We start from the raw sequence: 24,969 nt of genomic DNA on the forward strand, positions 1-24,969 counted from the left end.
AACGTATGTCAAGTGAAACAAAATGTCTGCCGTGTTAATTTTATCGTTGTACTTTCCTTAATATGAACACGATAACATTAGCTTTTCATGTTTTAGATAATATAGCCTGAAAATTGATATTGACGATTAGCATGAATTTAATATCAGTCTTTAATTACAAAATTCGATTTCAGTAGTCTTCCATTTTTACCTACTGTCACCCGATTCATGGCCGATCCCCCGTAGTGGGATGAGCCAGCGCCTGTTGAGCCTTATCCGTAGGCACCAAACCAAACCAAACCAATGCGATTTTTCGTTTTCTCGTTTTATCCCCAAAAGACTTGGCGCTTTTTTTTTTCAAAAACGAAACAGAAACAATCATTGTACTTCATGTAGCTGTACTATGGCTTAGGTATTTAATACTATAATATTATGTGCAGTTTTTCCGTGGCTGTTAGCAAGTTCCAGGAGAAATTAATTGCATTCCAAAAATAAAATGGAAATTTCCTTTAGCGCAATAGGCGAATTGCTGGTTCACAACGTTGTGATCAGCATAAAATGGCTGCAAGTTTAGGTAGCAGAGCTCCGTCGAAGCGGCATAAATGGCACTTTGCTTCTTCACAGAGGCAAGTACAAGCGTGTTATTGCTTACGATTACTTTTTGTGGCACTAATTTAAACTAATGCTGAGCATATGTATTCCTACCTACTCTTGTCTTGTTGTTTCGCTTCTTCCTCTTCGCACAGGTGCAGCAGAGTTGTGCTCGTTGATGACGTTGCGAAATAGTTTCATGACCACATGTTTAAGCAAAAAACATCACCTCCTTAGAATTTTGAAGCTTAAAGGCTTTTCCTCCATGGGTGTCTGCCCCTGTTCCTCATTTTTTCTTAGTTCATACATAAAACAAGGCCGTGTGTTCCTGGGCGAAATGCAACCGGGGTTTCATTTCTTTCCGTGAATCAACGCTTGCAAGTTTGGGGAATTGAACTGAGCTGTGACAATTTTTGTTCCTGCAGACGTTGTCAATAGTGCCTTAATCTTGTTTCATGGATTGCACAAGCTGCGTACGTCTTGTTGGTGATCATCGTGGTATCGATTCTGTCTTGCATATGATGCAGCGAAATCATGTGCGAAAGAATACTGTCGTAACTGTGTCATGAAAGTTGTATTGAACACGTAGATATGGCCATGATAGCATGAATGGGTGCTGTGTGTCGCTTTTACGCTTAGTTGCTGATAGGATCCGGCGATTAGTGCCCTTCTGTTCACATTTCACCAATTACTCTTTCTTGTTTAATAAACGAGACTTGACTGTAACGCCATGTTTCTCCTTTGTCCTGTAGGCGAACTGATAGAGTGACGGAGCTGGCATCACCTCCAGGCTTTAGTTCATCCCTTGGTCAAGGGCACAGTGAAGCTAGTCGTGAGACAGAAGCAAACCTTATTGTTAAGGTAAGATATCTTAAGTGCAGATATCTCGCAGTAAATGATATAGCGAACTGGCAAAAGACGCGAAGATGACATGAAAATGCCATATCTGCATAAACCATCCTCCATGAGCTGTAATCTTTTCCCATATGTTGCACTTTTTGATGGGGTTGCTTGCCCACTGATTCTCACCTACTCCTTCCTCATCATCTTCGTGCTGATATCTTCCACCTTGATAATTCGTTGAAATAATTTGTTGCCACTTATTGGGCCGATCTCGTGTCCATTTGCCACCAGTCAGTAGTCATTGATTTCTTGTAGACATGTCCATTCTCATTTGGTCAAAAGCAGTCTGAATACTTGCAAAAGCTTCAGAAGGTTGCACTGTTTTAATGTCATGTTCACTGACTAAAAACATCAGTAGCAGACTTAGCCCCGTATTCAGAAATGCGACTTAACTCGAAGCCCATGCTTGACCTGATTTAAATGACGGGTGGCGTTAACGTGCCCAGAGACGCTCACTGCGTTTCCTTCGGCGCATTCACGATAGGTGTCACTTAGATCAAGTCAAGCATGGGCTTCGACTTAAGTCGCATTTCTGATGTTGCTTTTCCTAGAAAAATTTTTCCAAACTCTGCTGAGTAAAGCGCCATATGTAGCATTATAAGGCTTCTGGATAGCACGATATCTTTGTGTATCATTATGTATCTTTGCAGTTTGCTTCGCAAGGCAAAATAGACATAGGTTCTCTGTAACCAAGGCAGAAATTGTTTTGCTAAACTATGTACTTGTTAATCACCATGTTTGGCATCATGTGCATAATGATGAAATGCAACTTGGATAATGCATTGCAGCAACTACTGTGGTGCAGTGTGAATATATCTTCTTTTGAAGTGAGCGCAATATGTGACCTCTTCTGTCAAATTTCACGGAACAAAAAAAAAAGAAAAAGGTTGTGGTCTCTCTTGTTTTTCTTGCTGTGTGTTGTAACATTAGAATCTAATGATCATTGTGATAATTTATCTTTTCTCTATACATTGTTGTCTAAGTTTCATATATTACCAGTAATGCTCTGGAAATTATTCACTGATGATTGTGGGTCTATGAAGAGCATTCAATAATTTATCTACCTGAGTGTGAAGAAAACAAGCCCGCAATTTGAGACAAGTGTGGAGATGTTACGACAAGTCCTAAGGTAACCTATGCAGAGTAGCTTCTCATGTCTGAAGAGGCAAAGTACTGGGAGAACCCTGGTGTGCAGCAAGTATGTGTATGCTTGATCTGCTGCTTAGTCATTAAACTTTATAATAAAGAAGGGAGTCGTCCAAAGGAAACCCACGGATACATGGCTGTAGTTTATGATCAGTCTACCCCATCCTCCTACAAAGTAAATTTTTGTAGTAAGCAATTCAAGTTGGGTAGAGACTCCAATGAAGACGATCCTCACACAGGATTGCCTGTGCAAGCAACTTCCACAGAAATGAGCACGAAAATCGTGGATTAAATTTTGCAAGACATATGGTTTAAGGTCTTCAGAATTGTTTTCTAGGGGGTTGCTGGGACCCAGCCAGCTTTTCCACCTCTCTCTCTCTCTCTCTCTCTCTCTCTCTCTCTATATATATATATATATATATATATATATATATATATATATATATATATACACACACACACACACACACACACACACACACACACACACACACACACACACGAGGGTTATTGAAAAAGTAAGGGTCGCTTGCTTATATTTAAATATTTACATGCCAGAATAAAGTTTTGTTTGTGCAGTGCCATCAGTTAATTCTTTGCGAAGGTAAGGAAGTTATCGTTTTAGCTAAGTAGTTGTGTGCTTGTGGAGGAGTGCAGGTGACAATGTCCATGAAAATTGTTGCTCCCGCCTGTTGGGAAGTGCGAGCGGCCATTTGATTTTTGCATGCAGAAGGATCATCAGCTTCTCAAATTCATGGGGAGTTGTGCCTAGTTTATGGACCTACAGGGATGAGTGAACGAAAGGTCAGAAAATCGGTGTCGAGACTTCAAAAATGGCCGCACAAATGTGCACGATAAGGAGCGGAGTGGCAGGCCCAGCATGCAGACCAATGAAACTGTTTAACAAGTGGACTGAAAATTGCGATTAGATCGACGATTGACAGCTAGTGGTCTGGCTGATCAATTTCCTCTTGTTGGATGCACTACAATTTACACGATTGTAACTGAAAAGCTCAGATATCACAAAGTGTGTGCAAGGTGGATACCAAAAATGCTTATCGACCAACTCAATCAGCAAAGAATGCCAAGTGGATGAGTGTTTTTGGACCGCTACCAAGAAGACATAGATGAGTTGTTTTCACGCATTGTTACAGGCGACGAGACTTGGGTATCCTATGCCACTGCAGAAACAAAACAACAATCAGTGCAGTGTTGCCACTCCTCTTCACCATAACTGAAAAAATTCGAGCGATCTCTTTACTCGAGTTGGAAAATGATGGCTACCGTTTTGTGGAACAAAAAGGGCGTTCGTCTGGTGGATTTCATAGAACGTGGGACCACGGTTACAGCTGATGTATTGACACGTGCACTTGTGTATCTTTTTCGGGTGACCGCTTTTCATCGTCATTACCACGTGACATCTGGTGGAGGTGTGGGGTACACATGATCTTGTTCAGTTAATGATAATTGACGCAGCAATGTAGGGTTTCGTACTTTTTTCTTCATGAAGACTACAGGAGATGCCCTCAGGCTATCGACAGCTGGATGATGTCGTCGTGCAGCATTTCATTGACTTGTCGCCTTATAGCTTCACATTCTCACTTCGAAACTTGGGAAGGGCTCTATCAGAGTGGTCGAGCACACTCTTCGGTCATTATGCGATGCTTTGCAACAAGTATTTGTCGGATCCTTGATGATGTCGAAAAGCAGTCCGGTCGCTGTCAAAATCGGAAGGCAGTTATTCTATGACCGAAAAGGAATGCCTTGCCATCATTTCAGCTACAGCAAAATTTCGCCCTTATCTATATGGCAGGGCGTTCAAAGTCGACATTGACCATCACACGTTGTGTTGGCTAGCGAACTTAAAGCGCCCATCAGGATGCCTGGTGCACTAGAACCTCCTTGCCGACCATTTCAGCAGATCGGGATGGATTTGTTGGGACCTTTCCCGACATCAACATCCAGAAATAAGCGGATCATCGCGACGACAGACTACCTCATCCGCTTCGCTGAAACGAAAGCTCTGCTGAAAGGTAGCACATCTGAAGTGGCAAAATTCTTCGTTAAGAACATCCTGCTGTGACATGGTGCGCCAGAAGTCCTCATCACCAACAGAGGAACGGCCTTTACAGCAGAGCTCACCCAATCTATTCTGCGATACAGCCAGACAAGCCACAGGAGGAGAACTGCCTACCACCCGCAGAGGAATGGTCTTACGGAGCGCCTGAACAACATTCTTGCCAACATGCTAGCAATGTACGTCGATGTTGAACACAAGACGTGGGATGTAGTACTGCCATTCGTAGTCTTCGATTATAACACGGCAGTGCAAGAAACAACTCAAATGACTCCGTTCAAGCAATTTTACAGAAAGAACCTGACGACGACTCTTGACACCATGCTGCTGCACATCACCAACGGAGAGAATCTCAACGTCGCCACCTATCTCCAGCACGCTGAAAAAGCAATGACAGCTTGCCCGCCTGCGCATCAAGAATCAGCAGAGGACCGATAGCTGGCGCTACAATCTTCGTGTTTGGGTTTGGACCCCAATATGCCGACGAGAACTTATTGAGAAGCTTTTACGCTGCTATTTCAGACCCTACAAGATCATCGGATGCGTTGGTGCACTCGACTATGAGGTCATGCCAGACGACATTTCGCTATAACAGCGGCGGCACTCCTGACCTGAAATAGTCCATTTTGTACGACTTAAGCCGTTCTGCCAGCATTAACGAACTTTGGGACTTTGCATAGCTGTACTTTGGACTTTCTTTTTTTGGGGCTGTTACTTTTGACTTTGTTTCTTTGTTGTTTTGTTACTTTTGTTTATTGCTCTTCTGTTACACTTTGTAGCATGGGGACGATGCGTTTTGAGAGGGGAGCATTGACACGTGTACTTGTGTATCTGTTTCGGGTGACTGCTTTTCACCGTCACTACCACATGACAGTATACTGTGAAATGTTCACCAAACTGAGATGTGCAATCAAAAATCGACAGCATGGGAAACTGTCCTCTGGAATTGTCCACCTCCATGGCAACACGCATCCTCACACTGCTGCCCTAACCAACGAGAAGATTCAAGATTTTGGTTGGGAACTTCTTGATCACGCACCCGACAATCCTGACCTTGCACCAAGTGACTATTTCCCCATCTTACACTTGAAACAGTGGCTCATGGGACAACGCTTTGAAGTCTCCGAAAAAACTCAAGACTGCTGTTGTCAACCGGTTCAATTCCCAGGTGGTGAACTTCTGTGCACAGGGACCAAAGAAACTGGTGCACCAGTACAAAAAGTGCTTAGAAGTTAGCAGTGATATGTAGAAAAATGAAGTAGGCTTGTACTAAACTAAACCCCTTTTAGGACCAAACAGCCCTTACCTTTTGAATAGCTGTCATGTGTGTGTGTGTGCGTGTGTGTGTGTGCATGAGTGTGTGTGTGTGTGTGTGTGCGCGCACGTGCGTGTGTCTTTATTTTCTGACATCACAATAAACATGTATTTTGTGCGTGTGTACGTCCTCTAATAAGTAACACTCTAGAAAAACATTCTGTGGATATACATAATACAAAATCGAGGGGGCCACCCGCCATGGCGTCTTAGTGGCTATGGCATTGCACTGCTAAGCACGGGATCAAATCCCGGTCACGTTGGCAGCATTTCAATGTAGGTGAAATGCAAAAATATCCATGTACCATGCATTGGGTGCATGTTAAAAAACCCCAGGTGGTCAAAATTAATACGGAGTCCCCCACTACAATGTGCCTCATAATCAGATCATGGTTTTGACACATAAAACCACAAAATTTAATTTTAAGAATGGAGCTTACAGATGTAGTACCACACTCGGCAGGTTAGTAGAGTGATGTCACATGCGGTCATTGTCGGTGTGGCTGTAAAGGTGGCCAGCCACCACTGGCAACGTTCGCACATGACATCACTCTACAAACCTGTTGAAACTAACCCGCTCAGGATGACAAGGCCGCCTTTGATGAAGGCCCTCTTATTGAAATGCTGGCCAGCCTTTCTGAGGCACTTTATCCCTGTTTATGATCTTTATACCATGAATATATACGTATTTTTTTGTGTGAGCCTTTCATTGATTACATTATTGTGATTAATATTAATCGAACCCGCCGTGGTTGCTCAGTGGCTATGGTGTTAGGCTGCTGAGCACGAGGTCGCGGGATCGAATCCCGGCCACGGCGGCCGCATTTCGATGGGGGCGAAATGCGAAAACACCCATGTGCTTAGATTTAGGTGCACGTTAAAGAACCCCAGGTGGTCAAAATTTCCGGAGTCCTCCACTACGGCGTGCCTCATAATCAGAAAGTGGTTTTGGCACGTAAAACCCCAAATATTATTATTAATATTAATCGGCTTTGTCAATTTGTATGCAAAACATATAAATTCATGGAAAAACTACATCTTAAACAGCGTCATTGTTTGAAATAGGCTGCGGAATAATGTGCAGGCTGGTGAACAGGTGGCATTGACAGAGGAACTAGCATTTTGCTTGGCACTGCCAGAAATTTAGATATGTTGTAACTGCACTAGTAGCCGATGCTTGTTGAGACTGTCTAAATGTGCACTTGCAATAAATGTGAAATAAAGCTTCAGTCGAATACGCTGCATATTTTCAAAGCGCATTTGTCAAAAGGGGAGCAAGGCACAAGATTGCTAGCAAATCGCTATGATTTGCGTACTAGATAGCTTCTATTTTGCAATAAATTATTTTCCAAAATTGTTGTTGCATGCTTAATTAGTAAGTTTTAGTTATTTACATGCTTGATCAGTGGAATTGTTCACACATGTAATGTCCACTGTGAAGAGCAAATAAGCTGCATAACTCACATATTCCTATGTACATAAGGGGCAATATTTTCATTGCTGATAAATATTAGTAATAAAACAGTTACTTTGTGAGCCATTAGTGCTGCCTAGTTGAAAGAGAAGGAATAATGCTTAGAAACATATAATTCACTTCTATTTCGCACGTCATTGAAAATGACCCCACCGTAGGAATTGCTAAAGTCTGCAGGTTAGTTTTTCGACATGTAAAAAAAAGGCAGCATACGTTTGTGACCTTGTAGAATCATGGTCCAGCTGTCTTGCTGTTTCTTTTGCTCAGTTGCATTACAAATTTCAGTTGCTTATAAAGAACCACACACTTAAAGAATGGTGCCTGCATGTGACTTGTACATTGGCACTGCTCCTCGCAGGCTCTTAACGCTTTCAAGCACTCAACTGCTATGTGTTTCTTCATTTTGTGTTTTGTCTTTAACGCTCTTTCATTGTGTTACCGGAAAAACTCGCCCAGCTGTTTCTTTTGTTTAAGGAATTTTCAGCCAAGGCTGTACTTCCACCACATGCTTTTTAACTCCAGAGGCATATTGGCCATAATGTTCCCCCATCTACCAAATTTGATATTGGTGGCTTATAGTTCTGCCAGGATGGCAGGCTAGATTCTACACTGTAACTGGATGACACCCTCCGGACATTGCCTACATATCACCAGAACCTTCCCCCTATATCCATGGTATATATACAAGATGACTCGTTTATTCATTGAGGGCACCCAGGTGTCATAAATAACATATGAAAATAGGGAGCAAACGATGGCTCAGTAATCAGTTGCAGAGATCCTTGTTAATTTAGAAACATTAATGTTTCACCATACACTGCACATAACACGCCCCAGTTTTCACCAAATTCAAACATGTGATGTGGAGTCCTTTCGGGACATAGGGAGACACAGTGGATAACAGCTGTATAACACATTCAAGCACTTGATGATGGAAAGAAGTGTTCGGAATGCAGAATTTCGCAGATGCACTTGCCATGTTAACTTCGTACTTCGCCTGCACATTACTATAACATTTTCCCTATTTTCACAGAGTATGAACAAAGTAGCTCAATTAATTCATTGAACACATCAGGGAAACTGACTATGAACATCGTATACGGCATTCAAATAAAGAAAAAAAAGTTTTAAGTATTTATTTGCAAAACTCATACTCAAGCCAGAAACGTCAATGTTTCGGCACACATTACACTTAATATAACCCTCTGTTTTCAGCTAATGTAAACTCGATGTGAAGTATAATTATCTCGTGACACTGGGAAACATAGCTTAAGAAATTTTCACAAATGAAGTAATTACGTGATGCTCTTTGAAAATTTTGCCTCTGCATCATGCATAATATGCCCCTTATTCTCTCAGAATGTCAACTTTGTGGCACGTTGAGTTCTTTCAGGACATTGTGCAAACTTCCTGTAGAGTATGTAAAATACACCATGTACACCTTTCGGTAAACATCATACATAACGTGGTACCCATTCTGTGCAAATACAGAATTAATACCACCTTTGCTTCTTTCAGGGCAGCGAAGAAAGATTGGGAGCATTTTAATAATACTTCTGCACAGCCAAAAAACGAAAGTTTAGTAATTGTCATTTAGTCATTAATAAAGCAACAGAATTGAACATTTTTCTGTCTATTGCCGCCAGCATTCCATCTAAATATAGCTTAATTATATAGGCAACGCACTTGAAATAGCATGCACACTAAGAAATCAAGTGCTTCTTGGGAGTCCTCATTTATTGTGTTCATGTTTTTTCAAGTGCGCTCGTATAACAATGTCATGAATTAGCCACTAGCTTATCAGGATGCCTTAAGCTCGGAATAGAAAACTCTGTGAATTATCTAGTTCTCCCAGGATGCTATTAAAAGAACCATGTAACGTTTTCGAGTGCTTCTAGTTGTACTAGTTCCTTAGCTGTAAAAATTTGCTGAGCAATGTTGGAAGCAATGTAAACATTTAGCAACATATTTATTCTCTAAGTAGATGCTGCCCATATAACATTAGAAATGAAGATTAGTTTGCTAAATTCCTCTTTAATGAGCTGTTCTTTCATATATCAGCAGTCACAGAAGTTAAGTGAAAATATTTATTAAAAAGCGGAGGGACACCCACATGAATAATAATATAACAAGGGAAAAGTTAGGAACAACTTAAACCTCAGATGTTGGTGACAGAGGCCTGGCAATGACAAATTAGGCTGCAGGAAAGAAGAGGGGCTCTGTACCTGTTCCAAGAGCATTGGTGCCATTCCAGAAATTTGTGGGCTTCAGTGCTGTTAGGAGAACTGGGAACTGCACCATGAGGACTTCGTCATTTTTAAAATTATTATTATTTAGTCACTGGTGACGAGACATGAACTTACTGTAAAAAAACCTGGATCCAAAATGGAGCCAGTCACCCGCATGCAATAAATTTAAGACAGAGTAATCTGCAGGCAAAGTCACAGCAACTGTCTTCTGCAATGTTGAAGGAGTTTTACTTCGAGAGCTAATGCAACATAAAAGAACCATAAATGGGGCAATCAGCATTACATACTGACTAGTTGTCTGGAGGCAGTCAAGGAGAAAAAGAAAATGAAAATTGACTGCAGGTATGCTGCTATTTCATGGCAACGTGCCAATTCACATGTCTCATCAACCACGAAAATATGTGCTGCAGTAGCTTAATGGCTATGATGCTGGGCTGCTAAGCTTGTGGTTGTAAGTTTGTTCCGAGCTGGGGTAGCTGCATTTCGATAGGGGCAGAATGAACACACGCTTGTGTACTTGGATTTAGGTGCATGTTAAAGAACTCCAGATGGCCAAAATTAATCCCAAGTCCCTCACTATGGCATGCCTTGTAATCTGATGATTTTGGCATGTGAAACTTAAAATTTTATTCATTCATTAATATTATTTTAATCATAAGAAGTCATCCAAGAATTTAACTTGCAGAAGCTGAACCACCCCTGTGATGTCCCGACTTGGCTTCCTCTGATTTTATTCTGTTGAGTGCTTTGAAAAAATATCATTTACAGACAAGTTTTCAAGCGATGTATACGTCAAGGAAGCTGTGATGACCTGGTTTGATGATCAGAAAAGTTTTTTCAGAGGTTTAAAGTCACTGCAGGAAAAGTGTATGAAGTCTGGTGAGCTTTCAGCGGAATATATTGAAAAGTAGAACAATAATTTTACCAAAAGTATTTTTGTCTCTACTGAAGTTGATAAATTATTGAAGAACCCTCATTACCTAATACTGCATGTAATGCTGTATAAACTGAAACTCTGCAAAACCATGGTGAAGATGCTACCAACAAGATCAACTTAGTTTCAACACAATGGAAAATGTTTCTAGCGTGCCTACATACATACCATTAAACTGCAGCTTGCTGGACTGACGAAAAATTTGTGAATAATTTTTTGATGCTTGATTCATGGTGTTTAATGTCGTAATACGCACTGAAAATAATCAAGAGCCCTCCACTGGTCCTGTTATGCCTTTTGCGGGGGACCATAGTGGAGGGCTCTTGATTAATTTTCAGTACATATTGGTCCTTTAACGGGCACCTGAATCCAAGTAAATCGGTGTTTTTGCATTCTATGTACCAACATCAGAATGCTGTCTTCATGGTTAGGAATTCATCAATAGACCCTAAATGGTGACTGTAATTGAAGCTTCTTGATTTTCCAAGTAATATAAGCACCAGAAAATTAATAAAACAAACTATATTCCCTTAGAGGGTTGCTGAACCGCTTGTCGGGCTTGGTGAAATAACATAGTCTGCAGGTAGCATATGCTGCTGTGAACATCTCAGCCAAGTTTTGCTGTTGTACGCCGTGCATGGAGCTCGCAAGCGGATCGCAAGGCCACCTTTCTCTTAAACACTCTCTTTTCAACAGAAGGCCCTCTCCTAACTCTTTTCTGGACACTTTATTTTATCGTTGGACGCCTTATTTAGTCTTTTTCTTAGACGACTGCTATTGGCTGAAAGCTGACATAAAGCTGCGGACGGCTACATGGCGTAGATACAGCAGCCGCCGCTGGGTACTACTACGAGACCACTGGCTAAGCGCACTGCGGCTCGCGGAGGCCGACCATGTTTGGCTTATGTTTAGCATGTTGTAGACACCAAAGGCGGAAGTCAAGCGTCTATGTGAACATCCAAAATGAAATTCGAACTGCGCGCCATGGTGACATCTAGAAGGCGGAGTATTGTGGGCACGTCCCACTGCGCCATAGCTTTCACAGTGCAAGGCATCGAAGTAGGAATGTGGGAGCACAGTGGAGGCCGTGTTCGATCGCCAATAACTCCACCTCTGCTGAACGCATTGAAGTACTTTTTGCGGCAAAGTATCTCTGAAGCAGCCTATTGTCGTTTCAGGGCCCTTTAAAGATGCTGAAGCATGGGTGCCTAAATTTGTACAAAAAAAGTGCATATTCCACAGTGAAGCGAGCAGCAATAAAACTCAAGATGGTCATGCAGTTAGCAGCAGTGGTAAGGGAGTGGAACTGCTGGCATTAGACACCAGTTCGGACATGTTCTTTCAAAACTATTTTTCTTTCATTTCACTGTAAGAGTGAAATCCTTTTTGGTAAAACTCGCATGGGTCAATGAGTATGTGCCACTCTTCAGTAGCAAAGAAAAATAATAATAAAAAATTGTTTTTGTTTGTTTTATGCCTTGTCAAGCCTCCTCCTTGATAAGAGTAATATTTAATGTGATTAGCATTCTTTGGGAACTTCACGCACTTTCAGGGGACGATCTCCCTTTCTATCAAACCGTTTTCCGACCAAATTTGGTGACTGGGTATTCCATGGTCTAATGGGTACAGTATCAGGCTTCTGTGCTGAGGGAACATGGTTCAAAACCAACCTTCGGATGAACTTGAGTGACTGGGTATGTACCGCCCTTCAGTGAACCTCTTTGATGCCAACTTGAGTCACTGGGCATGTAAAAAAATTGTAAAACCTTTCTTCGGTGTTTGGGTAGAATCAAACCTATATCATATATTCTCAGATAATCTTGTCTGAACATGTATGAGCACATGTGCCACATGTGAATTTCACGGCGACGGCGCTAGATGGTGCAGCGTATTCAGTGGGAAGCGCGAGGGAGGAACCCGGCTGCATACAAGCTTCATACATAACACATCTATGCTGTGCCAATATAGTGTGTCGCTACATTGCTTCACTGCTAACCGCATTAGCGTTGTTCTGCCATAATTTTTTGGTATTGTGCAAGCATAATGTACTAATACAGCTCAGCATAATTTTCTAGTTGGTATCACTTGTAGAGTGTAAGTGCAAGGACATGTAATTTGTACAAGTGCCAGTAGTGTCAAGTGCCTTTAAGCACTGCTGCCACGTTTTATATCATTTACTGTTGTCCATTTAGAGGATTTTCTTCCGTGGTTATAATGACTAAAAAGACATTCGAATACGTGGTGTGTGCTATAACAAACACTCATTCATCTTTTATCCTCGTCTCTGGTCTTGTTATACCATAAGTTATGGAATACCAGCTTGCTCCTTTTTTTTTTATGTGCATTAATCCAATGATGAGGTAAGCGATTTTATCACTGCAGAAATATTCGCTTGTTGTGGCCGTGTATATTTCTTAATGCAGCTTTAATTTTCTTCATGCATCTAGGGTATTTTGCACAGTTGGTTGCTCATATTTTCTGTGCTATATGCTTGCATTTTCTGTAAAGTTTACATTTATATTATTGAATTTTCTCTTTGTTATACAGAAATCCTGGGATGTAGCTTTGGCTCCATGGAAGCAGGTGCCTATGAACCTTTTCATTATGTACATGGCTGGAAATTCAATCTCAATCTTCCCTATCATGATGGTGGGAATGTTGTTCTTGAGACCTGTCAAAGCGCTCTTAACAATTCAGTCAAGTAAGTTATTCACACTAGTTTTTCTCATGTTGCTGCTTGTTGATAGTGTTTTTGTTTTCTGATAGCCTACAAATATAATTTGCACATGTGCTCTTTTCATGAACCAAAGATATAAGGTGTGGCACACAGTGTTTCACAGACACCATTATGTTGCCATATTTACAGCTCTTAGCCATGCTAGCTGTAGAGCACAATTGCAACCATGTTGTTGTCAGTGCATACCCCCTTAGCGACAACTGATGTTCTGAAGGAAGCTGAAAGGTTCGATAATTGAAAATGTCAAATCACGTTCCCCTCTTTAGCTAGTATTATTACATGTTTTGCCACTGTATTGGCAGACTGTTCTCCTTAAGAATGCCGAACATGTGTGTGTCAAAGATTGGTAGAAAAGAATGCAAAATCCACAGTGTGGTCAGTCTTTTTTGTCACACTTGTGAGTACTGAATTGCATTGCTACTGCAAGCTATTCAACTCCTTGAAAGAGCTAAGCCTGAGAAACAGTTCTGGTTCAGCAGCTGCCATAAATGTTTAATTGCTATAGTGGAGGTCTCATATTAGTCATGTGTATCCCCTTCAGGCGCCGTGTGCACGGGTGTGCTTGCGAAGATAATACATCAAATGCATTGATGTAAATAATGATATTTAAAATGTGTTGCAAACATCTTGAAACAGTTGTGATGGAACCTGTACTCAAATTGTGAATACCGTATTTACTCGCGTAATGATCGCACTTTTTTCGCCAGAAAAATTGACGCAAATTCAGGGGTGTGATCATTACGCGAGTTAAATTTCCCACGAAAAAAAAATTTTTTTTTTTTCGTCCCGCGTTTGCTGCGGGATGCGGGACAGCAAAACAAACATGGCCGCCGGCGGAGCAAGCCGAACGTATAGTGCCTAGAATATACTGGCTAGTGTGCCGTGCATCCGCTCTTTTCAATGGAGGAGCGTGGCGCCGCCTGCAATGAATGCCCACGGTGGCCGACAGAGGTCGCTGCCACACGGGTGGGTGCAGACTGCGCGTGTCGTCTGCTTCGCATATCAGTTTCGCAGCTGTTGCGTCGGTATCTATGTTGGCGTTTTCAGTGTTATTACAGCGTTGCATGTTTGTTCTTGGTGTTGTCAAAGGGTGAGTGCGTCGCTGCTGTGTTCGTGTGCCTGTCATTACAAGAACTATGCGGCGGCGGTGAAAAAATGCCGTAGAGACAGTGCAAGGAGAGGAGCTGGAGGAGCTGCTTTGTGCCGTTGTGTCGAAGCGGTTACCGCTCGAACAAAGGGCGTGTATTTTTGTTCACTCCACCACTGGTACGAAGCGGCAGCAGAATGGGCAAGAATGATCAGGAGAGCGGACAGAAGGCCGGTACCAACTGCTGTGGTTTGTGAAAAACATTTCGAAAACAGCTTAGTTCGACGCGCGTTCTCTATCACCGTGAACGGCGTTGTCCACGAGATTCCCCGCGATAAACCACGCCTGAAACCCTACGCTATACCCACGATATTTCCTGAGTATCCTAATCATGCACCTTACTTTTCGCGAGTACCAGTAAAAAAAAAACAAGAAAAAAGGAACAGTAGTGCTTTGATCTACTATACTGTTATGTTGCGCGAAAGATCACTGCCCAAAATTCTTGACCACAGTGTGCAGGCTTCCTTTGCGTAAGCTGAAGCTAGTGCCGACGCTGCTTCACTATTCAGTTACTATTCACTATTCAGTTACTATTCACCATTACTATTCACTTCACTATTCAGATAGGGAGGTGGTGATGTCACGTTGGGCCATTCATGGTTGCATCTATTTAAAGTTCTGTTTCTTCAAAAAACATTTAGTTGGAAGTAGCGCCTTGTCTGTCGTACATGTGTTCTTTCGTCCGCGTATTCGTAGCGCTCATTTCATCAAGTATGCTTCACTATTGCAATACGCATTTTGACAATGGAGGCAATTGTCTATCTTAGTCAGACCTTGTCAACCGCTGTGAAGGCCGTGGAAGATGCTTTTACCGTGTTCTTTAACAAAAACAAGTTAGATGTAGCGAGTCTAGCTGATTTTTCAGGTCAGCTGCAGACACTGGCCTTTCCCCAACTAGGTTGCCCAGAGCATGAAAAACCAGCTTTGACAACACTTGTGAAGTTCTGTTTTCTTGAGGTTTCGTTTTTTTTTTAAAGGCATCAACAAAGAGAGGGAAGCGCAAAGGCAACGACAGAAGCTCTTTAAACTGCGTCACTGCCACTAGATCTATCTTCTTCATGTATGTGTGCATTATCTCATCTAGGCCTGTTTATCTATCTCATCATGCCCGCGTTTGACTGTTGTTACACGAGAATAAAATATTTGTTACGCTTAAATTAAAGATCTGTTTCCCATTTTTGTTCACTTATATCAGACATAAAAAGAAATCTGCACGTGTGTACCAGGTATTAAAAAATGTATAGTACACAGAACACCGCGTGCAGTCCATTTTACAGGCAAATTTTTTAACTTATTATCCTATCCTCGTGGCCCCATGGGCATTATTAGGAGATGGGTACATGGTTCACAAACAATCAAAAACATTCAAACCTATGAGGACAACAATAAGATAATAGGCAGAAATAGAAGCAAATAAAATAAAAAGAAAGTACAGCGAAATTCAAGTCATTTCAAAAGATGATCTGTTACAGCGGTTTTCAATGGTTATGCATTAATATAACATCAATAGAACAGTAACGTAACCTTAGAATTCCATTACTTTATTAGAATGAAAAATGTAAACTAAAACTTACCCTTAAAAAATTACGCTGCCATCATGGCTAGAATAAAAAAAACAAGTGTCCTTAGCTATCGCCGAAGAGACGAAGGCGAACGCCTTGTGAAGTCTACTCTAATTCACTCTAATCCTCCTTAATTAATACACCTTAATCCCTCTAATTCAGCCTTATCCCCCTCAATCCAATCACTATAATGAATAATTAAATTTGCTAATCATTTAGCATCTTCTATACACGGCTGGACATGCTTTGGTTCATTTCTGGCCTTCCTTGGATCGTGTGATATGTTCTGTATACCTCGCAACACGGCCTTGGAACATGCAGATCAAGGCATTTGCCTTAGAAATTACGTTTTCTCTTCGCCAGCATAGAAACACATCAGGTTCCCGCTCGAAGCCCAGCTGAGCTAGCACACGCTTTTCACGCAAGCGACAAGCGCTAGAGAAGCCTGTTGTAATCAAAACAAACCCTGATTTATAAATCAGCTGCCCACATTTGAACTGTGCTGCTGCTACGGCTTAATAAAAACAAAAAGCGCAGCAGCCCGCTTGCCGATGCCGTGGAAACACGGCGGGCTACGAAGACCGGATGGTGCCGCGGCACCCACCTGCACTGCAGCGCCCCTAGTGGCAGCCGCCGGCATTCATTGCATTTGGTGCCACCCGAGAGGCCGCGGACGGCACACTAGCCAGTATATTCTAGGCACTATACCGAACGTGCCGAACGCGCCGAACGCGATTTTTTTTTCTTCTCGTGAGTACATTACGTGCATTGAAACAGTTTCTTCCGTATCAGTGATGAATAATATCGTTAACATCTGCAAGTTTGCGGCAATAACGTAGCCATGTCCACTTTGAGGGGACAGAAACAGATGGGCGCACTTAGCTGCCAGTGACAGAAACGCATGGCCGGTGTGCTGCGGAAACTGCGACACCGGTTTCACTACTGTCCTAACACGGCACGTTTCCGCTAAGGGTGGGCGAATATCTTAGCTGTGTTACAAGCGTCGGCGTATGAATAGGGTACACTTTTAACGTATCCGTGTAAACGTGGCTACTATCATTGCCGCGCGCGATTTGTTGTGTGCTCACGAGTGCAGATGAAAAGAATCGAGACGCGCCTCTTTTGTTTTTGTTGACCACAACTATTATAAAGCCTACCCATAATAAAGACAAGTTTGGTAGTACCTCTTTTTGTCATGGAATTGCGGAAAGTTATGAAAGTAATGAAATGAGGCATCCACTTAAGAATGTTTGGTGCGTGCAGGCGAGTCGTTCGCGTAGCATTCGACAGATGGTAAGCGCGATCATTGTTAGCTAGACTTGGAACACCACATATCGCTGCGGCAAGTTCGGGGTGCGATCATTACACGGGAAATAAAAAAAATCGAATTTTGACGACAAAATTCAGGGGTGCGATCATTACGCGAGTGCGATCATTATGCGAGTAAATACGGTAATATGTGTAAGGTGTTTTAGTAAAACAACTTCCAAGGTAGACATGTAGTGGTTTGCTCTCAGTAACAGTATGTTATCATGCAGCAGGTACACGTCTTGCATTGTTCTTCACAATATTTTACACCCAGCTTATATTTCAACTGGCTAGTTGGATGCTTTTTAATTATGATAGTCATGAAACAGTTGATGTTCTCATATCCGAGGCTTTTATAGTTTTCCCGCGGAGTCCGCATTCTGTAAATGTCCCAAAACTCACTGACACATTGAAAATTTTTTATCTCTTCTGCAGCAGTGCCTTTTCATGATTCTGAAGGTGCAAAAAATTGGTGAACTAAATTTTCAATTGAAAAAATTAATTGGTGCTTGAATTGGATGTGCATTAACACTGAAGTGGAACAATCATGAACTTGTTAAGACGTCCTTTTTTCTCATGAACTTCTAGGGGAAAATATTGTGCCATACTGTCAATAATGAAATTAAAGAAGATAAATATTCCGAAGTGCTTGTATATGCTTGTTTTAGAACCTTTTTTCTTGCAAACATTTTCAAGGTGTCGTCTTAGTGTGTAGGAGGTATTTCAAATTCTTGAACACTTCTGAACTGCAGTACACAGAGCTGTGCTTAACAGTTGTGAAGTCATCAAAAAGGCAGTGGGCATATTCTAAAAGCAAGGAGGCACATTAGCAAATGGCTAGCAATGTGATAACTTATAAAACTTATTTTTCAAGTTGAGAGTTTCTTGACTTGTTTTTTTGTTCACAATCTAGTGTTTGCCATAGTTAGCAAACTTGTCATTTTAGGCTAATTTAATTTCAGATTATGTTACATTTTATTTAGATTTCAGCAGTCTGACAGCTTTCATAGAAAAATGAATAGAATGATAGCAATGCCTCCTACTGCTTTGTCTTTTTTGTTTATGAGGATTGCTGTAGAGATTGATTGATTGATTGATTGATTGATTGATTGATTGATTGATTGATTGATTGATTGGATTTAACACCCCAAAACACTAGGGCCATGAGAGATGCTGTAGTGGAATGAGGGCTCTATAAATTTTGAGCACATGGGGTTCTTTAATGTGCACCCAAAGCACTGTGCGTGAACATTTTTGCATTCCAACCCTTATCACAGTGTGGCCACCATGATCAGGGGGTGAACGCACGAAATGCCACAGCCATTAATGCCCATTGTGGCATTGCTGGAGTGAAATTATTGGCTGTTACAAGCAAGGATTTATGTACAAGAAAAGGCACATGTTGTCAAACCTAGGCATCAAACCTAGGCACAGGGCCTAGGTTTGATGATATGGTGCAATGAAAATTTTATGCAGCAGGTTTTTTTTTTTTTTTTTTGAAAATGGGATGTTTCTGACTGTATTACATCAGAAGATTACCTTTTCTTCCTTTATTTTTTGTTTGTGTGTGTGGGGGGGGGGGGGGGGGGCATGCGTGCATGCACACACCTGAGACTGTTAGGAGTAGCATACTGTTCGGTGAGCCCTGTGTTTACGCATTGTGTTTTATGTTTCTCTCTGCAGCATTCAAGATGATTGAAGGAGGCCAAGCTATTCTTCAGAAAATAGTTTATCTTTTTGGCAACCTGGCATGTTTGGCCCTAGCTCTTTATAAATGTTCATCAATGGGCCTACTGCCAACACACGCATCTGATTGGTTGGATTTTGTAGAGCCTCTCCAAGTGAGCTTTCTTGCCTATCATTGTTTTGGTTATTACCTGGCATTGCTTTATAATGGTGTTAGTAGAAATTTTCCTGAATACTAATGCACCCCTGTTTGTTTTGCATGTGTGATAAAATTTGTTGGAATAGTAGATGAAATCAGTGAAAATGTAGTTAACTTGGATAAGATAAGATTGATAAGATTAGATAGTTCAGTTCAATTGTAAGTATGCTTGCTCAATTTTGTTTGTATGATGATGTGCTGGAGCACATAAGCGCAGACAGAGAAGCCTTTAAGTGTTGTCTGCTTTGGCATCATCATAACAGTTAAAGCTGTTACTGTATTTTTGAATTCGTGCCCCTCCTGATTGGGCCTTGTGGCCTACAGTATTCATTTAATGAATAATAATAGAAGGCATCTTGAAAAGCTCATTTGCATCCTTCTACTTTTCAATGCTTTAGCTGTGAAAAAGAACATCAGCGATTTCTTTACTGAAATGGCAGCACCTAATGTTTTGAACTCCCGCCAGTATTCACATCGAGCTCAAGGCAAACACATGTAGAAAGACTCTCTTAACTAGTGTGCACCAGCTGTTGATGGAAAGAAGGGGGGTCGTGTGGCTAGATGAAGCTGCCAACTGCATCTTGTCAGCAATCACATGAAGGTTCCATTATTTACTGTGTCCACCTATGATATGCAGTTTTTGCTGACTGTTTGAATATTGATCGTATTGTCTGTGCTTAGAATTGTTTGCATCACGTTTGAAAGTATAAAGTTGAACTATTTACAGCACAGTATCTTCTGTATATGGTTTTCATGTTTTAAGAAAGGGCCCACGAAATTAAGAATGCCTAGCCAGCACCTACTAATTTTAATTTGCCTGAGCATCGCAGTTGTGTCCGACATGCCATGACTAAGCCAAACGTGCTTCATATTTGTTGTCACACATATGTGGCAGCATGCGTGCCATTGTGTATATGCTAAACTTGTGCAAGCAACCGATTGCCAATTTGATGTAGCACGATTTTGCAATGGTTGCACGAGTGTGTTTGTGACTGATAAAATGTTAAAAACCTATGGCTTGCAAATTCAGTTTGTCATGCCAAGTAGAATGGATTGCCGATAAAATTGTAGCAGGCATTTCCAAGGCTGGGGCATTGCAGGGCCACTGTGCCATCTCAGTGGTAGACGGAATTCCTTTGCAGAGTGCTTGAAAACAATTTTGCTGAGACATTCAAGCAGACTCTTCCATTGACATCTTTTTTTTATATTGCAGGCCTTCTTTCAAATCTGGCAAAATAACTACATAAAAAATTTAGCATGCTTACAAAAAGCTAGTTCTCAAAGGTGACAATTCGAATTGAAACATGAAAGACATCTGCTTAATGTTACTAATTGACAAAATTTCTACTGTGTTAAGGCGCGAGGCTTCTAATTTAATGGGCTAGCTTGCAAAGGCTGCTCCATACTGAAACTTTCGATTTCAGGGTATGTGCCATGCCCAGGTTTCACACGAATTCAGCTTATTCGCAAATCTTGTTTCCCGTAAACTTCTGTGGCTGTTTATACATGTAGCACGAAAAACATTAAGGGTTATTGCTTTTCCCATGTAGGATGTGGTAGACGCAAGAATGCATTATCTGTGTGGGCACATATGCTATGGCATTCCGTCGCCTAGAAGATACACCACGAAAAGTTATATGGGCCCAGTTGATTCTTTCACAGACATGGGTACCAGTTGTGCCTGATAAAGAAAAAGTTCCCTCAGCAAGAAGCGTGTGGAATTATGTGAAAAAAGAAAAGTAATAATAATAATAATAATAATAATAATAATAATAATAATAAAAATAATAATAATAATGAACCTGAGCCAAGCAATACAAGCGACATGAGTGCAAAGGAATAAAAAAGAGACTAGGAAATTAACTGGCGCATGTACATGTGTAACATTTGAGGCACTTTTCACTGCATTCTTGATGTGGCATTGACTAAAGAGGTGTCAACAACACAAAATTGTTGTAGGTTTGCATAAAAAAAATTATTCTAGCTGATGCCAGTGTGAGTGATACATATTCAGAAACAAGTCACGCTTGCATGTGGCTTTTGTAAGTGAAGAGAATGGATTTCTACATGTAGGTCAAAGCATGTCTGTTAAAAATTATAGCTATTGCATTTTTTTCTTGCCAAAAATCGAGTGCACAAAATTCGAGGGTGCTTTAAATATGGCTTGAATTGGGGCTAGTTGGTACAGTATCATTCTGTTAACTGCACTATAATTTTCACACAAGGGAGAAGAAAAAATTGACTCGCCATACTGGCCCTATGAAAATGGATGTCCATAAAAGTTGTTGAAAACCACCACTACAACTGCTGAGGGGGTACACAATGCGTCATTGCTGAGTTCTTCCTCCGGCACATTATTCAGCCACAGGAGAACGTGGATGGGCAGACTTCCCCTGCGCTAGAATTTCATGGCGATACGACCAGCGGCAGCACACCGCCACTGGTTGTATTGTCGTCTTTTTTTTTTAACTTTTACCGCTCCTCGTATTCACGCTGCTCCTTGGGAGTCCTAACTGTGCGTTGCCTACCCAAAGCGGTGATGCAGCAGCAATGAATTTAGTTGCTAGGCTGGTTCTTTTATATATGAAAGGCTAGTGATGTCGCTCACAATGTCGCTAGCGGCCGTCACCGCGGCAGCTTGCACAACAGTAATCTTTACCGGGAAATGTATGTGGGGAGGACTCCGTGCTTCGCTTTGTTATCGTGTGCGCCTTATCATCAATTATGTGGTTCGGATGCTCGTTCTTTATTGAATTGAATGCTATTCTGTATGTTGTACGCGCGATCCGAAGGACCTTTACACTTTTCGCTTCAATTGCTAAAGGTTCTTTTTTCCATGAGGACGATGTCGCGAGAAATCCCGGCCTACTAGAGGCTTTTGTTGCAGCTTTGCTGTAACAAAAAAGGAGACATGGACAACATGTGCACACATGTTGCCCTTGTCTTTCTTTTATTCTCCCTTGAATAAACATTCTGGCACAGTTAACCTATAGTTGCTTTAAAATGAAATGAGGTACCTGACATTCATAGAAAATGTTTCTTATGAATAGTTGGTAGCAGGGGTGTGCGAATATCAAAATATCGAATAATAATATGCTCATGCATTTATTAGTAAGTTATTTTGGAACATCGCAATTGCATTGTCAATGTTAAAAAACTAGGCTAGTAAATTGTTATACTAACCATTGTGCATCTGGCTCATCTCAACTTCGAAAATTTAGTCATTCCCGCTAGCTGTCCTCTCCAGCCTGTGCCTTATTATACCGCATCAAATGCCCGTAAAATCGGAGGCATTTCACCCTGTGCCAGTCGTCACTCTACGCACTTGCTGTGAAGCAATAAGCTCAGAATTCGGGATGGCGCTGCAAAAAAGATAGAAAGAAAGAAAGAACGGTGTACCCTCGCTGTCCGCAAACTCGTGCCGCTTGCCATTGAGAGGCTGGCTTGCCTGCAATGTTCTTGAGTTTAGTGGCTAAGTGTACTTTACAGGCAAAATTTCGCTAACAGCACGAAATCATCGCAAAATTCAGCACGAAATTGCCCCAATATTCTTAGATTAAATAGAAACAAATGCTAAGAACCGTGTTTGCTTCCGCACAGCCAGCAGTATATCTGATTTGATTCGAATATTCGTATCCAGCCGAATAATCGAACATTTTCGAATATCTATTTTCAGTATTGAATAAGAATAACAAAATTTATTTTTGGTATTCGCATTCGTATGTTATTCGAACTTTTCCAATATTCGCACACCCCTAGTTGGTAGCACTAGCATAAAGAAATGGGGGGGGGGGGGATTGTTTATTCTTGCCCTACAGCAATTAGCCTGATTTTATTGTGTGTGTATTTTGCAAAGAAAACATAAATTTGTGTGATAATGAAACATTGTGTGATGGTCTTTGTATTTTCTCTTTCAGAGGATTGAACATTCAGGAGGGGGCATCATATTGTCATGAACCAACGAACTTGGCCATGAAGCTGATCGAAGTTGTAAACAAAGTGCACATGCCGGGACTGAATGTCTGTTTTGTACTGTTCACTTTTCCTGTGTGCATGTGCTTCAACAGTATGCATCCCACATCTTATGCACATATATCAGCACTTTTGCAGCACTTTTTGCAGCTTATGTAAAGCTTGACATACACACAAGTGGCTCTTTCACTATTAGAATGCTGCATGGGCCTGGCCTTTTAAAGCCTAAAGGATAGCAAGTTTTCTGTATTAATGGTGGTGTGCTCGTTTTTTTCCATGCACATTCTACCAATGCAGATGCAGAGGAAATAGCTCTGCACAGCTTTTTGCTGTTGTAATTTTAGCTTGAAGCTATAGTATATGGAGCTTTCACTTCTGATTTGTAGACCTGAGGCTTTGTACAGATAGAGCACTTCTAGTAATGGCATCATAATAATGAGCTTGCCATGTAATATGTAGCTCTGTTTTAGTGCAATTTGCTTGACATTGAATTTATTGTGCAAACATCGAGTAAAAACTATTAATGCATGTTATTATTGACTTGATTTACTTTTTTGCTTTGTATTGCCAATTATGCTGAGCATGTGGTTTTTTTTAGCAAAACGCTTGTTATTAAAATGAAAAGACAGTAGGACACTAGCAATGTGCGTATCTATGTTAATTAAGATGTACAAATTGATGTGCCAGTTTTCCAAAGACACGAAAGAACTTGTACACAGTTAGTCATGCAGGTGCGAAAGGCTTGACACTCGCACACCTGCAGCTTGTGAAGTAAATAAATGAGAACGTTTGAAATGGTTTGTTGTTTTCATATTCTTTTTTTATTTCCCCCTTGCTGAAATTATGCTTCAATCGGTCAGCTCAAACTTGCTTGTATATATACTGTGAGATAATGTTTGGAACTTTGAAAGCCCTGGTGACCAGTCGGGGCATCTGTAGCGTCAGTTTCTTTGCATCCTCATGCAAGAGTAGCTGCGTTATAGTATGTGCATAACATGCTGTCCATAAAATTGTTATCTATGCAAATCATGCAAGGCTATGGTGTTAGGCTGCTGAGCACAAGGTCGCGGGATCGAATCCCAGCCACAGCGGCCGCATTTTAGCCACTAAACTCAAAAACATTGCAGGCAAGCCAGCCTCTCAATGGCAAGCGGCACGAGTTTGCGGACAGCGAGGGTACACCGTTCTTTCTTTCTTTCTTTCTTTTTTGCAGCGCCATCCCGAATTCTGAGCTTCTTGCTTCACAGCAAATGCGTAGATTGACGACTGGCACAGGGTGAAATGCCTCCGATATACGGTGGCCGCATTTCGATGGGGGCGAAATGCGAAAACACCCATGTACTTAGATTTAGGTGCACGTTAAAGAACCCCAGGTGGTCGAAATTTCCGGAGTCCTCCACTACGGCGTGCCTCATAATCAGAAAGTGGTTTTGGCACTTAAAACCCCATAATTTTTTAAATCATGCAATGCTGTTTGAAGGCCTGCCCATAATTTTCAGCAACAATAATTGCATGTAGCGGCATTCAGAAAATGTTTATGTGAGACACTAATGTAAACAATTTCTTTTGGTGGATATTTTTTGCCTGGAGTAAATATTTTCACGATACATAACTCTTGCTTGCAAATCGCAATGAAATATGTTTGCAAGTGGCTTCCGGGCTGACGTTGGGAACATGTAACTATATTAGTA

At 41.3% G+C, this 24,969-nt stretch overlaps 1 protein-coding gene across 3 annotated transcripts; it reads left to right on the top strand.

Annotated features, from left to right (window-relative positions):
* Nucleotides 1–458: 458 nt before the first annotated feature.
* On the top strand, nt 459–24,073 carry EMC4 (ER membrane protein complex subunit 4). Of its 3 annotated transcripts, XM_065433541.1 has the most exons (6): nt 769–1,043; nt 1,323–1,431; nt 12,220–12,361; nt 13,215–13,368; nt 19,105–19,262; nt 23,224–24,073. In XM_065433541.1, exons 3-6 carry the CDS (start codon nt 12,287–12,289, stop codon nt 23,260–23,262), a joined length of 426 nt encoding a protein of 141 aa, XP_065289613.1. In that variant the 5' UTR covers nt 769–1,043; nt 1,323–1,431; nt 12,220–12,286; the 3' UTR covers nt 23,263–24,073. The 3 variants fall into 3 exon arrangements, with proteins under 3 accessions (XP_065289611.1, XP_065289612.1, XP_065289613.1); XM_065433539.1 differs by lacking the exons at nt 769–1,043; nt 12,220–12,361 and adding an exon at nt 459–605; XM_065433540.1 differs by lacking the exons at nt 769–1,043; nt 12,220–12,361 and adding an exon at nt 658–725.
* Nucleotides 24,074–24,969: the final 896 nt, after the last annotated feature.

This window comes from Dermacentor albipictus, chromosome 1, assembly GCF_038994185.2.
Source record: "Dermacentor albipictus isolate Rhodes 1998 colony chromosome 1, USDA_Dalb.pri_finalv2, whole genome shotgun sequence".
NCBI lineage: Eukaryota > Metazoa > Arthropoda > Arachnida > Ixodida > Ixodidae > Dermacentor > Dermacentor albipictus.

Bases quoted from the DNA above. Each gene is read 5' to 3' on its own strand.
- EMC4 (XM_065433539.1), top strand. From the start codon at position 538: ATGGCTGCAAGTTTAGGTAGCAGAGCTCCGTCGAAGCGGCATAAATGG. The intron at 606-1,322 runs GCAAGTACAAGC...TTTGTCCTGTAG, and splicing joins CACTTTGCTTCTTCACAGAG to GCGAACTGATAGAGTGACGG. The intron at 13,369-19,104 runs GTAAGTTATTCA...TTCTCTCTGCAG, and splicing joins GCTCTTAACAATTCAGTCAA to CATTCAAGATGATTGAAGGA.